General features: G+C 33.2%; 2 protein-coding genes across 3 annotated transcripts in view; one reads left to right on the top strand and one right to left on the bottom strand.

Moving 5' to 3' along the window:
- The window catches only part of LOC129802845 (DNA helicase MCM9-like), a 43,221-nt gene that overhangs the window by 5,874 nt on the left and 19,145 nt on the right, over window positions 1-18,202 (top strand). For both annotated transcript variants that reach the window (XM_055848987.1, XM_055848988.1), the window contains exons 3-5: window positions 15,694-16,417; window positions 16,720-17,881; window positions 17,943-18,143. In XM_055848987.1, the coding sequence (XP_055704962.1) occupies window positions 15,694-16,417; window positions 16,720-17,881; window positions 17,943-18,143 (2,087 nt within the window). The remainder of the gene's footprint in view (window positions 1-15,693; window positions 16,418-16,719; window positions 17,882-17,942; window positions 18,144-18,202) is intronic.
- Window positions 8,777-12,693, bottom strand: LOC129802862 (uncharacterized). The gene has a single exon (XM_055849052.1). It carries the CDS (start codon window positions 12,416-12,418, stop codon window positions 11,405-11,407), a length of 1,014 nt encoding a protein of 337 aa, XP_055705027.1. The 5' UTR covers window positions 12,419-12,693; the 3' UTR covers window positions 8,777-11,404.

Here is an 18,202-nt window from a genome sequence, read left to right as displayed (position 1 = left end):
TGTCGTAAACAGAAATTTTTAAGGAACATAATTTTTAATATTCCAACTTTTGATCAACAGAGTAAAATTCAATTTACTCACTATTTATGATATTTCACTTCAAAAATGCTTGAGCTTGGACTGTCACTGATTTATGGTCACTTGGATTACCAATTGTCGTAACTTTCTCGGCCTATAAATCAGAAATTTTTGTAACATACAGATAAGCATACAAATTGCTGATTTAAGTGATTAACTAACTTTCGATAATTGCTGATCCAAAACGACTTTCTCATATATATTGCTTAGATTTTGTTTAAATTTATCTGAATTTAGGTTTCAGTGGCAAAAAGACAATTTCCTCATACGAATTATGCTTTACATTCCAACCAAATACGGGGATTCCAAATGAATTAAGCATTTTTAGGGTTGGTCTGATAAACTCGACACGTATAAACATTGTAAAATTATGGCCTATAGTTCATCTGTGATTTATATTATTGATATTGGTCAGATAGAAATGAGTATATATTTTGCAAATGATGATCGTGTCTAATCAATCAAAATCATTTAACATCTTAGAAACGTTTCGAATTATTATCGAGTTTACATTGTTGGAAATATCTCTCTCACCTCTCTATAGAATTTCTCAATTTGTTCGGTTAAATAAAACATTTTGACAAGTTTTCCACCAATTATGAAGCTCTCTAGTGTAATACACATTGTGTTGCAGGTATCAGTGATTCTCAAGTACAAATAAATTGTGAACGTAAGAACAAAGAAATCATAAATGATATCTATGCTGAAGATGGTTCCAAAAGTTTTATCAATCATTATCTTAATACTGACATATTGGTTTAGACAATATTTAAGATTACGAAAAAATCTAATGTATTCCAATGATGTTAAAATTTCCTTTTTATCTTCGAGAGTTATTCGGATAGATTTAAGAAAGGATTGAAGACCCCTAATTAGAAAGGAAAAATGACACATGCTCATGATATATTCTAAATCAAGAATTCCTAGGCAAAAATTGAAGAATATTATGTATATTGAATCTGAATAAACATCTCTTAACTTGACAAAGAGCAATATATTTGTATAGGATATTGCTATAATAATTTCAAGCCATGTTTGTCTACACAGTCCGTCGAACTTAACAGGAATCTCACAGAGCTTTAGCAAATCTTTTTCTAGAAAATCAATTTTTTGAAAAATAATTGCATGTTGACGAGCAGTGATAATGACCACAAACAAATTTATTTGTACAACGATGATGGGAACTGCATGAATTACAAATCCAGATGTTTTAATAACGTCCCAATCTTCTTTAAATTCTTTAGTCACAAAGAACCCATAATGAGCACATAAATACGTTACAATGGCAAATGTTATGTACTGAGTTAATATATTTAATATTTGGTAACAATTCTGATGTACAATAAAGTCTGTTTTCACTTTTTTCACAATAAAAGGACATATACAACAATATGAAAATAATATACTGAATATGCGGAAATGTTGGAGAAACATCTCTTAATAAGCGCGTTCTATTTACAAATGAAGAACTCGAATTTTTCGTTTTTGGAAGAGACACTCAATGAGTTGGGAAATTATGATATTTCTATTTTATTAATTAAGGGATAAGATAAAGCCTAATTGATTACTTTGAGGATATTGGCTAGAAAAAAAGCTCCAAAAATGAAATGTATCACATCCAGATGTAATTAGGATTATGAAGTCCGTAAATTATTTAACCAATTAGAGTTATTAAATTTTTTTTGAAGTATGATTAACTGTTTCCGTTAATTATTTAAAATCTTTGAATGCCTGTCACTTTGACATTTATATTTGGCAGATATTTAAAATTTGACGTTACGTGCGATTAATATTCAAATAATAATTTTGTTATTAATAGTTTTCTTACCTCTCTGTAGAATTTCTCAATTTGGGCGGTAAAATATAAAATTTTTACAAGTTTTCCACAAATTATGAAGCTCTCTAGCATAATACACATAGTTTTGCAAGTATCAGTGAACCTCAAATACAGGTAAATTGTGAATGTAAGAACAAAGAAATCGTAAATGATATCTATGCTGAAGATTGTCCCAAAAATTTTATCAATCATTATCTTAATACTGACATATTGGTTTAGACAATATTTAAGATTTCGAAAAAATCTAATGTATTCCAATGATGTTAAAATATCTTTTCTGTCCTGGAGGGCAATTCGGATGGATTTAAGAAAGGATCGAAGTCCTCTAATTAGAAAGGAGAAGTGACACATGATCATGATGTATTCTAAATCCACAACACCTAGACAAAAATTGAAGAATATTATGTATCCGGAAGTTGTATAAACATCCCTTAACTTGACAAAGAGCAATATATTTGCATAAAATATTGCAATGATAATCTCGAACCATGTTTGTCGGCACAGTCTATCAAATTTAATGTGAATATCACATAGGTTTTGCAAATCTTTTTCTAGAAAATCAATTTTTCGAAAAATCATTGCATGCTGACGAGCAGTGATAATGACCACAATCACATTTATTTGTACAATGACGATAGGGACTGCGTGAAGTACAAATCCTGATGTTTTAATGACGTCCCAATCTTCATTAAATTCCTTCGTGACAAAAAAGCCATAATGAGCACATAAGTATGTTGTAATGGCAAATATTATGTAATGAACCAAAATATTTAATATTTGGTAATAACCCTGATGTATAAAAAAATCTGTTTTACTTTTTTTCACAATAAAAGGACATATACACCAATTTGAGAACATTATACTAAAAATCCGAAATTGTTGGAGGAACATATCTTTTTTTATATGCGCGTTTCATTCACAAATGAAGACCTCAAATGTTTCGGTTTTGAAAATGACACTCAATCAACTAGAAATTTTCATGTTTTATTAATGAGGATTAGGACTAATTGATTCGTTTGAGGCTATTTACTAAGAGAATCTTCAATGATGTTAACTCCATTAAGTAATTAGTAAATTAGACTAATAATATATGTTTTTAAAATGTTTGACTGTTTCCGTTACTTATTTAAAAACTTCAAATATCTGTCACTTTTTACGTTTGACAGGTATTTCAAACCCACACCAATAAGTGTGCTAAATTTTCAAAAATTATAATTATTTATCAAAACTTTCCTTACCTCTCTGTAGCATCTCTCGGCTTGTTCCGTAAAGTACATGATTTTAATGCTTTTGCCACAAATTTGAAAAATCTGAATCAATGTGCATACCCGATCGCAAGTATCGATTGATCTCAAATACAAATAGATTAGAAAAGTGAAAACGAAGAAATCATAAGTAATGTCAATACTTAAAAGACTCCCAAGAATTTTATCAATCATTTTCTTGACTTTCATAAAATCTTTGTAAAAGCAATTTAAACTGCGGAATAACTTGGAATATTCTTGAGAACATAAGATTTCATGTTTAGTTGCAAGGACAATTCTCACGGACTTTACAAATACGGTTAAAGTTCGAATGATGAAGGAAAAGTGACATAGGATGAGGATGTAAATTAAATCGACAATCGTGAGGATGATTTTGTAGATTATTACATATTTAGAAGATGCATAAACTTCGTGTAATTTACCAATCAGCAGTATATTAGCATACAAAATCGAAATGATAATTTCAAGCCACGATTGCCTGCACAATCCATCAAATTCTATGGAAATATTGCAGTGTTTGTATAGTTTCCTCTCGAGAAAATCAATTTTGCGGAAAATTGTTGCATGCTGACGAGTTGTGATAAAGATCACCAAGACATTCACTTCGGTTATTAGGATTGGAGCTGTATGGCAAATATATGCGGACGTTTTTACCATATCCCAATATTCATGGATCTTATCATTTTTAAAATATCCATAATAAGCACAAATAGCCGTTCCAGTGAAAAATAAATAGCTTTGCAGTAAAATACTGTAAATGTGAGTACGACTTTGATGGACGATAAAGTCTTTTCCGCGTCTCTTTATGAAAAAAGGACAAATGCAGAATATTGAAAAAAATAAACTAAATTTCCGGAAACTTTGAAGGAACATCTCACACAAATATCAAATTTACAAATGATGGATACAAGAATACTCAGTTGATTAATTGCTTCTGCGGGATATTAATTTATATTGTTCTTCGTCAATGTTCATTCATTGGATAATGAGTAAATAATTAAATGTTGTGCAAGGGGGGAAATCAATACAATTTTTGGTAGGTTCTATCTAAGGATCGAAAAGGAGGTGTGTATATTGCGTTCGCTTAGGCAAAAAATATTGATTATTTTAAAGGTTCTTAATTTTAATAAGAAAATTTCAATCCTTCAAGATTGACACGAATTTAGACAAATTGAATACTTACTGTAAAATACGGTCTTAAAATATATTATTGGGTACATTTTACTTTACATTTTATATTTTACTGTCAAGTGATCATGTTACGAACAATGTTTGTAAAAAAAAGTACAAACTTTTACGAACCTGTTTGTGGGTTATACGATTCACGAGCATTTTGTAACTCCCCCATATGAATTCACAAACATTTACGAACAATTTTACAAAATATTTTTACTGTGTAGGTTTTCTTTTTAGAAGAGGGCAATAAAGACTGGAAGTTGATATCAGAGGGGCAATTCACGAAATATCCAGACAAAAATTAACTGGACGGCGAATATGGTGGAGACACCCTTGATGTGGCGAAAAGTGAAATAATGCATTTTTCAGTCCGTCTATTTGCCGAAAAGTAGGCAAAATGCAATAGGCAACTAATTTATGGCGCGGATTTAAAATTGGAATCGTTATTATATCTAGGAATTTTAATCATTCTAAAGAAAGTGGAAAACTTTAAAATAACAAATAAATTATTTAAATTTTGGTGAAGTTTGTTGAAGATTAAATGGTGTGCAGTAGACTCTTACTAAATCGGTTTTTTTTTAATCGGGCGAAAAATTTTGTTGACAATTTTGACGATTAATTATGAAGCTAATTTGCTCAAATTCGTTGTAGTTCTTCCTATTTTGTCGTGATTCTTTATAATTGAGCGGTTTTTGTGGAATTTACAAAGGCTTTGACGCCTAAATCTATCGATAAACCGGATGACATTTTGCCTCAAATACCCAATTGAGAGAGTCTACTCACTATGAATTTATTGCTTCACATAAAAGAAAATAAATATTGCAATAATGGTTTAGTGCAGAGATAAAGGTTTTTATTTTGAACCATTTTTATCCAAAATCACTTTGACTTTCTTTTAAATTCTAAATACAATTTCTATATTAAAAGATTAAAAATTATTTGGGTAATGATGAAAATATCGTCACGTAGGTGTATTTTCTGAGAATTATGATAAATGTCGCAAGTCTGTAAAGACCTCTCAGGAGTAGCATCAAAAAATCGCATTTATTCTAATAATAAATATTTTATTCATTTTGTATACATGAACGTGGTAAATATTACTTCAAACGCTAAGAATATTATATTTTTGATGCGTGCATTTATTGACAAGTGGTGGTCTTTATAGGGTTAATTTGATATCAAAAATAGTTTTTTTTAGATTATTGTAGAAATCTTATCTTGGCAAAAAATATTGTTCGAAGTAAATCGTATGTAAATTTTAACAATAAAAAAATTTCTGAAACTCATAATCCCTAATAATAATTCCTTTAGTCTCTGATCTTTTCCAAAACCTCTTTTTCAGAACACAAGGAGTATTTAAACGTTTATATAATTTTAAAACCCACAAATTTCTTACTATTTTTTGCTTGGGCATCTTTACTTAAATAAAATAATCCAAATAAATATTTTTTCATAGGATTTTGATAAAAAAAACATCGTACCCTCCGGTCTGGAGCTGGAGGGTAAAATTGTCTGGATAGATCCCGAAATTCCAGCAGGTACAAGACCCAAAACCTTGTACACCCTTCATTTTTAGCGCAAAGACACACCTTTTAACGGGAAGGCGAAATTCGCCTCACAGAAAACAGGCAGTAACCAGCCAACATTTTGGCTGGATACTTTCGTGAATTACCCCTTAGGCTTCGCACACAATCTGGTTTTGAACACTTCATATATTTCCCATACTTCTTTAATGAATTGGACTAAAGTTTTTCAGGAAATATGTGACTTAAGACCAGCTATAAAATATATTTCGTTATATATTGGTCAGATTAATTAAAGGCATACGGGAAAAATATGAAATGTTTTAAGCCAAAGTGCGTGCGAAGCCTGGACGCCTTCCCCTAGAGCTTTCAGTTTGAGTTCGAGCAGTAAAATATATTATAGAGAATCTCATTTAATATAAATGAGTATATTAAGAACGCAATGGATTAAAGCACCCGTTCCGTGATGATCCCAGGTTCAAGTCTTCTTGATATAATTATAGAAATGTTCTAGTATTAAAGCCATTAAAGCTGTTTAAGCTTCACTGCATTCACTTCCAGCGCATTTATCATAAAAAAATTAAAGAGTAACGAGGGTAATCTACAGTGAGTGTCAATAGTTTGTTGCCTAATGAATGTTTGAGAAATCAAGTGAAAAAAATGATAGAAAAAAATACTTTTCCAAATTTTTCTTTTTGCAGATGAGTTCCTTGTAATCCGTAGATATTATTTATAATTTTCAAAAAAAATAATTAATTTTATTTCATATCAAAAATAATTGTTTTCCAAAAGTTGGTCATTTTTGAAAAATCAAAAGTTTGTTGCCTCATTAAAAAAACTAATTCAAAATGGTGAAAACGTGCAACCGACTTTATGTAAACCGGTTACATTTTGAGCTTATGTCATTTGATAGGCAAATGGTAGATTTGTACATTTTTAGGGCTGTCAATGGTAAATATATAGGTGTAAGAGTGATGATAAATAACAAGAAATGATCAGTTTTTTGATAATTCATAATTTAGGTTATAATGGCAAATTACAAAAATTTGAAAGGTGGGATATTGTCCAGAGATACTGCTGGAAGGAATCGGCGTCGCTTAATTGCCAAATTTTATGGAAATTCATGAAAAGTTATACATAAAATGGTCAAATATTATAGTTATGAGGCACGAGTACATCTGAAAAATGCTACTGGTAGACCCAGGGTTTCGACTCGGAAAGTCGATAACCGCATTCTAGGTATCTCTGATAGTAACCCCATGATGTTTGCTTCAAAAATTCAGAGTCGGCTGGTTACAGAAGGCATACAGGCTTCAAAACCAACCGCAATTTAATGAAAGTGGTAAGAATAATTACTTGGTTTGCAGGTTTCCATTGGTAAACAAAACCAATCTGGTTAAAAGGTTGTAAATTCACTTGGAGCATGCTAAAAACGTAAAAATACAACCTCTTACGCAGTTTGGTTTTGCTTACCAATGGAATCTTGCGAGCCAAGTACCTATTCTTATATTTTCTTTCATTTTGAGGTTGATTTTCGAAACATTTGGAGCCTGTATGCCTTCTGTAACCAGCCGACTTTGAATTTTTGAAGCAAACATCATGGGGTTACTATCAGAGATACCTAGAATGCGGTTATCGACTTTCTGAGTCGAAACCCTGGGTCTACCAGTAGCGTTTTTCATATGTACTCGTGCCTCATAACTATAATATTTGACCATTTTATGTATAACTTTTCATGAATTTTCATAAAATTTGGCAATTAAGCGACGCCGATTCCTTCCAGCAGTATCTCTGGACAATATCCCACCTTTCAAATTTTTGTAATTTGCCATTATAACCTAAATTATGAATTATCAAAAAACTGATCATTTCTTGTTATTTATCATCACTCTTACACCTATATATTTACCATTGACAGCCCTAAAAATGTACAAATCTACCATTTGCCTATCAAATGACATAAGCTCAAAATGTAACCGGTTTACATAAAGTCGGTTGCACGTTTTCACCATTTTGAATTAGTTTTTTTAATGAGGCAACAAACTTTTGATTTTTCAAAAATGACCAACTTTTGGAAAACAATTATTTTTGATATGAAATAAAATTAATTATTTTTTTTGAAAATTATAAATAATATCTACGGATTACAAGGAACTCATCTGCAAAAAGAAAAATTTGGAAAAGTATTTTTTTCTATCATTTTTTTCACTTGATTTCTCAAACATTCATTAGGCAACAAACTATTGACACTCACTGTATCTGTAAACGGTTTGAAGAAGCAGTGACGTAATGTAAATTTTATATTTGAGCATATCAAATTTGGTTTAAATTTAACGACAATGAATCGAAAACATTGAACTCTTCATTGCTTCCATGGCGATGAACTTAAATGCAAATAAAAGACACATCACATTAAAATATCAATTACAGAACTGTGTGTTATCTCTGGCTATGAAAATTGATCCTTCGCTTTGGTGCTCTATACATAATGTAAAACAGTGAAACTGTATTGGGTACAAGGACAGAAAGTGAAATTGTGCGTAAAATACAATATCAATTTGTCTGACAATGACAGGAAGCAAAAAGAATAAGGAAAATAATAAAAATGGATGGAGGATGCTTGAAAAATGAAGCTGGAGATATCAATAAAAGCTTCTTAAGATATTAATTCGTATTTGTGTTTGTCTGCTTCTTGGGGCAAAAACGAGCCATATTATTGATTAGGGGCATAATATTGAGTATTATGGGATATTTGTGGCACATTCTGTGAGGATTAAGGCTAAAGAAGAAAGATAATAATGGATGTAGCTCACGGGTAAATAATGGAAAAGTCACGGCATACAATCCAATTGCATAAATTTTCACGTTTCAATTGGGAAAGAATAAAGACGTTACCATTTTCATCTAATATCTGTCTCTTTATTATCGTTTGTTAAATTGTCATTGCATTGTTACATATATAATTTTTTTCTGTTAACACTATTGTTTCACTTTCTAATATTGCAATTACAGTGATATTTTTTTATTTTGTTTTTATTATCTTTACTTAGACTATTTTTGTGTCTCCTCTCAACTCTATTATCTATCATTTTTGATCTTGGTTTACAATAGTATTTGATGTGATGATGACCTTTTGTTGATGGAGAATTCTTTTAGAATATTTCTCAATCAAGCCTCAAAATTTGGTAATCAAATTGATCTTTTGCCAATTTTTTTTTTTGCACTGCTAATACGAGAAGACATTTATAGTTATTGTGTATAGTAAATGGACGAGATAAGTTTAGATCAATTTGATATTTTTCATTGTTTCTCTTATATACATTTAGAAAAACTCTGCTTCTCATTTACATGAAATATATATATATTTGTTTGTGGAATCTGCTTTAAAGGAATTTCACATGCTTCCGACAGATTTTCCTCTTGTCAGCTATGTCGAAGGGAAAAGCCCTCAAAATGGCAAAATAATTGCGGAAGTGTAATCTATTTCTATATCAGGAAAATTCTTCACTCTTTTGTCTCTGAAAATGCGTACCTTCTTTGTCTAAATAGCATTTTTTTTAAACAATGGATCGTTACTTCAATCAGCAAACATCGTACGTGGTAATTTTGGTAATAATTTTCTTTGCATTGCCTTAATTTTATAGATATGACAAAATATTGCTATTTTTCCTTAATCATTTTTTTTATAGTTCTATTTTGAGCAGGGAAAATTTATTGTTTTGTCAACATTTTGTTTAGTGAGGGTCAGTGATAATCAGGCTCTAGTTGTCTGACTAACTCTTTTATTTAAGAGCTTTACTCCACAGAACTTTTTCTACGTAGGGGAAAATGGGAAAGTTTTTGTAGCGGTACCATCCAAAAAAAAACTCCATTATTTCCTCTTCCCATTTAAGAGTAGATATAGCTCATAGATCTCCCTATCCTTCTCAATTCTTTCTGTATCGAGTGACTGTGCTACTGTGGAAACTGCTTTCCACAAGTTTGTTTCCTCTGTGAGACCGGTCAGAGTGGCACCGATCGCAGCGGAGATCGGTGGTGTTCCACAGAAGTTCCGGTCCTGTCCAAAATTCGTTTCCGTTTCCGCCACACTTTGAATTTAAAAATTAAAATAGAAATTTGTCTATTTTAAAATGGAACTAAGCCTTATCATAATGCAATTTAGTTTCACAATTGCTTTGTAGAGCTAAAATTAAATATTATCATAGTAAAGGTCAGTTCCATTAATAAATAGGCAAAAACTATTTTAAAGGTGACCTAATTCAAATGTTTCCTATTTTCCCTTAGTCCTTTATATGGCAAAGCAATATTTATGCTATTTTCTAAGTCACCTATAGTAAGGTGGGGCAACTGGATCGTTTTCCGAAGAGTGCTACTTAAACGCTTGTTTTTGGACTGATGAAATTCTTTTTTACTTCTTCTAAATCCATAGAATTATTCACTGTTTCATTCAGAAACATAATATAAAAAATTATCAAAAATATTAAAGAAAATTTATAAAATACTGATAATACTGAAATAAGTCAGCATGCACTAACTGGGTCGTCTTTTCGCTAATTCCAACCCCCTGGCAAGTTGCCTGAAATTTGAAGTCACTTTCTCATGGGAAAAAGATGAGAAGCTTTTCCGTGTTATAAGATACCTTTCCGTATGGAGGGATAAATATACTAAATTTTTGTTTAAATACATTTTTTCCTCGGAGTACTGTGAGCTGAGTCCGAGATCAATTTAGGAATTGGCTTCAAATAGCTCCATCTAAAAAAGCCAACTTGCCAGGGGGTTGGCTAATTCACTTTTAATTAAATCTTTGGATTTAAAATACTTTTTTCACAAGGAAAAAACAATAAATGTTTTCAATCAACCAGCTGTCATTAGCGAAAATATCACTGCTAGAAAATTTTTAGTGAAGAACCCAGCTGACACAAGTTTGAAGTCGATTACACTCACTTATTTAATGGATAAAAATATTATTTTTGCTTTTTCTCAAACTTGAATAGTTATATTATGTTACTGTAGTGACTGTATTGCCCAGTACACAATAACTTTTGTTTGTAAACATGTTTTCCGAGCTTCCCTTGAGAGAGAGTGAGATCTAGATCTATTCATCTCGCTCACTCTCATATGCAATTTCGAAAACATGTTTACAAAACAAAAGTTATTGTGTGTTGGGCATATTACGGAAATAAAAATATTATTTTAAGTCGATTAGTCGTAAACGATCCATATAGCGAAGCGTCCGGATTAGCACATTTGACTATACTTCATTTTATCCAATCCCAAATTTTCATAACCAAAAGTTTTTATTCTTTCTATATTACTGTATTTGTATTTGAAAGAAACGCTCAAAAATAAACTGAACAATTTCTCTGCAAAGACTTACCATCAAATATATTTTTGTGACGCTCGGCAATTGCTGATAAAGCAACAACGGAGATTTATGATAAAGGAATTTCTACTACGTAAACTATTCTGTGATTCTGGGGTGAGTGGGCAAGTTTAGTTTAGAAGGGATAGTGAGGAACTGTGGTTTACTTGTGCGACTGCTCCTTATGAGCAGAATGTGCTTGCTGGGCATTTTGGACATCAGCAAGGGTGTCTGAGAGTGCTGCTAGAAGGACATCGAGAACCTTCTTTTGCAAACTTGGAGAAATGCGCCCATAATTTCCCTCGGATTCGAGAAATTCTGTAAGACGTTGTAGGGCTATGTGGGCGTGCTCAGAACCTTTGTTTAAAGACTGTGAGAACATCACCTTGGCCAGTTGATAGATGATCTCCTCGAGGGAATATTCGGCATAGAGAAAATCTGCTAGTCGAAGTCTTCCAGCTGCTTCGTCATAGTCCACAGAATTGCTCTCCAAAATGTTTCCATATTGTCCACTTGTGGCCATACCCCGGAGCCTGCTGAGAAATTCAGATTTGGACTCATTCTCTGGGGAAGTGGTGGAGGGAATAGGGGTTGACATGGTTGTTGGAGCTGGAGGTGGTCGAGTTAATCCTCGTGTTCCGTAGGCCTTCTGAAGATACTCAATTTCCATCTTAATCTCACTAAGAAGCTTTATGGCCTTTTCTCGACCAATGAGGTTCTCATGAATTAATTCCTCAATGGCACGAGCCACTCCAGCCTCATCCCCCGTCCAGAACACATACTGTGCCATATCGAAGGCCGAATACTGCCCATGGCTGTTCTTCAGCAGAGGTTTTATGTCACTCTCATATTCGAGGCCTTTTTCCTCATCTTCGGCTGGAGTAACATCATTGGACACATCGTTGGAACCAGTAGCCTCTTCAGGCTGTCCACGATGGTTCTTTGGGTCCTCCAGAGCATTGAGTTGCTGCTCGAGACTCGGGAAGTCCTTTGCCTCACCATGGGATGTGAGACTCTTGAGATGTGCCAATTCCAGAACTTCCTCATTCACCTCATCGGGTTTGGGTGTTGTTGTGTTCACTGTGTTAACATTCTTCCATATTGTCGCTGGTGATGAATGCTTCACGAGAATAGCCAGCACAACAATAAGCACAAAAAATACTCGTAAATTCTTCATTGCAATTTGAAAAACAAATCTCCTGTGAAAAGCACTAAATCACTGACTGTCCTTTCGTGATGCACAAAGGTACAAAATAGCTCCGACAAATCCGTCTTTCTCAGTCTGAGTTTTCTACAAAAGTGATCCAAACATCTCTCTCTGACGAGAAGTGAAAAATTGCGTAATAGTGTTTTCCGCGAGTCGAAAAATCAATAAAACAATATCCCAAGTGTTGGGGACGCTTGTGACCCCCCTTCGTGGCACAATTACTATTATATGGTTTGATTTTGTGGTGATGAACTCAGGAGTTGAAAGCTTTCATCTGCGCAAGCTCATCGATTTTTTCATCTTTTTTCAATTTAACGCTTTCACAGGGAAAATTACAAAAAGATGACATCTTCCAAAAATGGAATTTCAAGAAATTGTGGGGCCTTTTCTCTTATACACTTACATGTGGTTGATAATTGATAATAAAGTAATAAAAAACTAATTCATGAATCTTGAAGCACCTTTTCAAACCATGGAACTTTTTTTTTAATGAAAAAAGTTGGGAAAAGCATGAACTTAATTTTCTACTAAATTCAATTTAATTCAGTTCAATATATTTCGTTACGAATTATAAGATGATAGCATAACCGCTCGATTTTTATTACCACTACTGTCAAGTGTGTGCTAATCCGGGCGCTGCGCTATCTGGATCGTTTATGACTACGCTAACTAGATAATACACTTAAAATAATATTTTTTATTTTTATTTGCGTAATATAGTAACTACAGTAACATAATATAACTATTCAAGTTTGAGAAAAAGCAAAAATAATATTTTTATCTATTAAATAAGTGAGAGTGTAATCGACTTCAAACTTGTGCCAGCTGGGTTCTTCGCTAAAAATTTTCTAGCAGTGATATTTTCTCTGGTTTATTGAAAACATTTATTGCTTTTTCCTTGTGAAAAAGGTATTTTAAATCCAAAGGTTTAATTAAAAGTGAAGTGTAATCAGAATTGTCGAGAACACGATCTGTTGACCATTTCACCAGACCGGGTTTTTAATTTCGATGAAAGTGCCTTTTTCTTGACACCAGAAGATGGAAATGTATTGGCCAGGGAAGGTTCACGTGTTGTGCCAGCTCTTAAAAATTCTGGATCGAAGGAATGTGTCACAACACTCTTCATGGTGTCTGCTACTGGCCAAATTGTTCCTCTAATGGTTGTTCATAAAACTGATATTACACAAAAGATTGCCGTTCACAACGCAATAAAAATTTTATAAATGTAATAAAAAAAAATTATTTTCTCGTTTTAATATGTTTGTAAATTGAGTAATTCAATTAAAAGACCATTTGACCCAATTAGCGAAGAAGCGATCCACTTAGTGAACGCTACCTTTTTTCATTATTTTATAAATTTTCTTTAATATTTTTGATAATTTTTTTATATTATGTTTCTGAATTCTTCTATAATAATTGTGAATAATTCTATGGATTTAGAAGAAGTAAAAAAGAATTTCATCAGTCCAAAAACAAGCTTTTAAGTAGCAAAAATCAAATGAATCAATTCAAATGATTAAAAATCATTTGAATTGATATATTTTCGCTCATTTATTGATATAAACTAATAATGGGCTCACCAAAAATTGTTTAAACACGCTAAAATAGCATAAATGTGGGAATGAATTTGAAATTTGTAATGATTTCGTTGGGAACGTAGTACCCGATCAGTAGAACAAATATTATATAGATTTCTGTTCAAGGGAGGAGACGTACTTTTTCATTATGAAGATATTATTGAATTAAACCATTTATTAAATTAAAAGGAGAGTTTTCCCTCAATATCCCCCTTTCCCAAATCTTACATAAATGCGGTTGCTCAATTAAATTTTGAACTTAGCAAATTAAAATGTTAAAATTGCTCATTAATTTCAATTTTATTGCAGTTTAAACAAGTAGCCTTTTGGACCAAATTATTCTTTTTAAATTTATTTACTCGTTATTTAATATTATTTGTTGCCAAAAAAATAAGATAAGTACAGTGATTTAGTGATAAACTTGTACGCGAGTGAAGCTTCAGTATCGAGAGTAATTTGCTAAGTTCCTGCAAAGCCATTCGAAGGAAATTGTTGTGTCACGAAATCGCAGTTGGGATAACTTCATACAGATTTTAAGCAAGACTGTATGAGAGCAGGAGTCTCTCGACATTTCATTTTTCTATACGTTTTTGCATAGAAGCACTGAAGACTATTGACAAGTTTTTTCCTAAAGAGAATTGACTTATCAGTCTGATATATTCCGAAATCGTGAATTAAAAGTTATCTAAAAATACATATTTCATAATGTTCGCCAAAATAATACAAGAACTACGAGCAAATTTGTTTAAGTCGCGGTGCAATATCTGCAAAATTTTTACAAGAAAAATTGAAAAATATCTTCACTTTTTATTAGGTTTGATGGGCCCCTGATGAGAATCTCTCCATGAGCCCCCTTGCCTACAAGCCATTCTACTGGTTTTTGGGATTATTTTGCATAACAAATAAGTGACTTATAAGACATCTTAAGTACTATCACACATTTTCCGGAGTCATTCACAATCAAAAATTTCACGGCACTATTTAAAATTGAGCAAATTTCTTGCAAAATATGTCCTGGCTGTGCGAATTTTCAAGAAATTCTAGATTTTTTTTAATGCTCAAGTGGCTCAATTGAATTTAAAATTAAATTGTGAAAATCCTAATGTGATAGCACCGTTAGGAGGGGTGGGTTTATCTGGGGTTGCGCTGAGGACTCGGGGATTGTTTGGGCAAGTGAGATGATGGCGCTATGGGGGAAGTTTGAGAATGAATCCTTGGTTGTGTGGGAAAACGACATGCAGACTAATTCTAGTTTATTTAATAGAATCATCGCAAGGGGGGAAGGAAATCCCTCAAGATATTTTCTCATTATACATTACAATAAGGGAGATTCCAGCCAATAGAGACAATTTTGACTAAAATATGGGATGAGAGCATTTTAAAGTTTTTCAGTAAATGTCGTTTTAAAAAACTTAATACTGAGTAGTTCACGCAGAAAGGACATTGCTTTTTTGCAATTGAGAATTTTATACACAAATTAAATATCCCAGAAATTGACAAAATTGCCTCCATTGCAGAGTCAAAAAATATTGGTTAAATAAAGTTGATTCACTAAATATCCGAAATAATATTAAATATTTATGTCTCTGACTAATTTATGGCTATTTAAAATAATGTAAATAGCCATAATATTATAAGATAAGTTTCGAAATATTATACATATTTCAGGAAATGTTATCCGGCTAACAAAGAGCACAATGATTGAATCCCAGAGACAATATGTTTGTTCAAAATGCAAGAAAACAGTCTGGTGCCAGGCTGACTATTCTAGGACATTTACATTTGCCCCACCAACCAGGTGCCCCGATGCCAGGGGCCCAAATATGTGCAAAGGTGCAATGCAACCTAAGAAGTCTGAGGGAGAGACTCTAATTGAGTATCAGGAGATGAGATTGCAACAAATATCCAGTGAATCTCGTATTCCGCGAACAATTATTGTCACTATGGAGGGGGATTTGGTGGATTCTTGCGGAGTTGGGGATTGTGTTGTAGTCTGTGGTGGCCTCCAGACACAGTCTGAATGGACAAAGGAGCATCAGAGATGCACAGTACAACTCGTTTTAAGAGCTGTAAGTGTTTACAGTGATCAACGGAAGTTGAGCAGGAACTTTGCAGATGAAGCTATGTATGCTCATTTGGCGTGGCAAGAGACTGTGGAGAGTGAAGGAGAGGCAAAGGCACGAGAGAGAATTGTGTCCTCTTTCTCACCAAGAACCCGGGGAATGCAATGTATAAAGTTGGCCCTATGTATTGTGCTCAGTAGTGGAGATCGCACAAATCCTAGAAGTGCAAACTCCCACAAAACTAGACAAAATTCCCATATTCTTCTCATTGGGGATCCTGCTCTTTCCAAATCTAAACTCATAATTTTTGCATCGGAAATTGCTGCAAGGTAAGCTTTTTTTGTTGCTCGTAATATCTCATGAGATGGTAGTCTCTTAAAAAAATCTTAGCCCTAAAATTAATATTTAAAATGTATTTGAATTCCGGACAATTTTGAACAGTTCCAACCGATTTTAAACCTCTGATAAACCCGTTAGGATTAATTTTTATCACAGAAGATCTTTTGCTGGGCATTATTTTTTGTCGGAAAGATAGAGTATCTTCTATAATAAAATTTTAGAATAGAGTTTCTTAAGAATAAAAAAATCTGTCTGAAGATTAGGAAAAAAAACGGAAAAAACTCTTTTCCAGATCCGTTTTTACAACGGGAGTAGGTTCGACTAGAGCAGGTTTAACAGCCGCTGCTATCCGAGAGAATAATGAATGGATTCTAGAAGCAGGAGCAATGGTTTTGTCTGATAATGGTGTATGCGTTATTGATGAATTTCACCAATTGACAAACCATGATAAAGCTAGTATCCATGAGTGCCTTGAGCAACAGACACTTAGTATAGCAAAGGCAGGATTAGTCTGTACGCGACGTACTCGATGTTCTGCTATTGCAGCAATGAATCCCAAAGACCATCCAAGAGGGCAGTCTGAAGAAGAACTCGAAGTTGATTCAACTGGCCTCAGTAGTCCACTTCTGTCGAGATTTGACTTAATTTTTCGACTAATGGATGAATACGATCGAGATTGGGATGAAGTGATCTCAACTCATATTCTATCCCAATTGGGAAATAGCCAAGAAGTTGATCCTGAAGATGATCAACTTTGGGATAAAAGAAAACTTCAAGCTCATTTTCTCATGGTAAAAGATATTTCTCCGGTTATGCTGGAGCCCACAAAGAGGGTTTTAAAGGAATATTATATGCGATGCCGTCGAACTTATCCAAATGTCCTGAGAGGTAGGACAACTTATCGTCTCCTGAATAGTCTGGAGCGTTTAGCAAAGGCACATGCTAAACTTATGGCACGAACAGAAGTTACTTTAGTTGATGCTACGGCGACAATTTACCTGATGGAAACTTCTTGGGGCTATGGAGGAATTTTGCCAACGATAAACGTCATGACGGATGAAATGCCTTATCCAACAGAAGAAATGATTGAGCAAATGCTTTATTCTTTGTCTCTAACGAGAGATGACATTGGTGATAATGATTCCCAACCTTCTGACCAAGTGGTAGAAAATGGACACACCTCAGAATCAAATAAGAGAAGGCATCCAGAAGATGACTCTCCTCCGTCTCAAAGCTCGAAAAGGATTCCTCCAGCTTCTGACTCTCCTCCTTCAAATTCTCCTCAGTTGTTCTCTTTAACTTCCAACTTCAGACGTGATTTCTTAGAAAACCCCTCACAGGACGACCAAGAAGAACTTGGAAGGTCTTTAGATACCTCCTTTGTCAATTTTTTGAGTGATCAGGCTCTGAATTTAGACTTGGATGATACAGAAGATGTTCCACAAAATCATCAGGTAATTCGAAAAATTGTTTTCCATTTTTTTTTGTAAGTTTTAGAGAATACAAAATTTGCAGGAGACATCTGTACGAGCTCTTGAACAACCTGATAATTCAGGTGTGCAAGAGGAAAGAATGGCAGTTGAAGTACCTAATTTCTGCAGTAATGAAGCAGGAGCAGAAAGTTCCAATACTTCAATGAATTTATGTCAACTAAATCTTGAAGAATTGCGGAGAGATTTGCAATGTCTCGAGCAAAAGGAGGATGGTTCTAATGGTGTAAGTACTTTTCATTTTTCTATTTTATTTTCTACACTGTATTTTTTATTTTTGATCTA

This window comes from Phlebotomus papatasi, chromosome 2 (assembly GCF_024763615.1).
Source record: "Phlebotomus papatasi isolate M1 chromosome 2, Ppap_2.1, whole genome shotgun sequence".
NCBI classification, from domain to species: Eukaryota; Metazoa; Arthropoda; class Insecta; order Diptera; family Psychodidae; genus Phlebotomus; species Phlebotomus papatasi.
This window is presented reverse-complemented; position numbering and strand designations above follow the sequence as displayed.

Coding starts and splice junctions, on each gene's coding strand:
- LOC129802862 (XM_055849052.1), bottom strand. CDS start 12,418: ATGAAGAATTTACGAGTATTTTTTGTGCTTATTGTTGTGCTGGCTATT.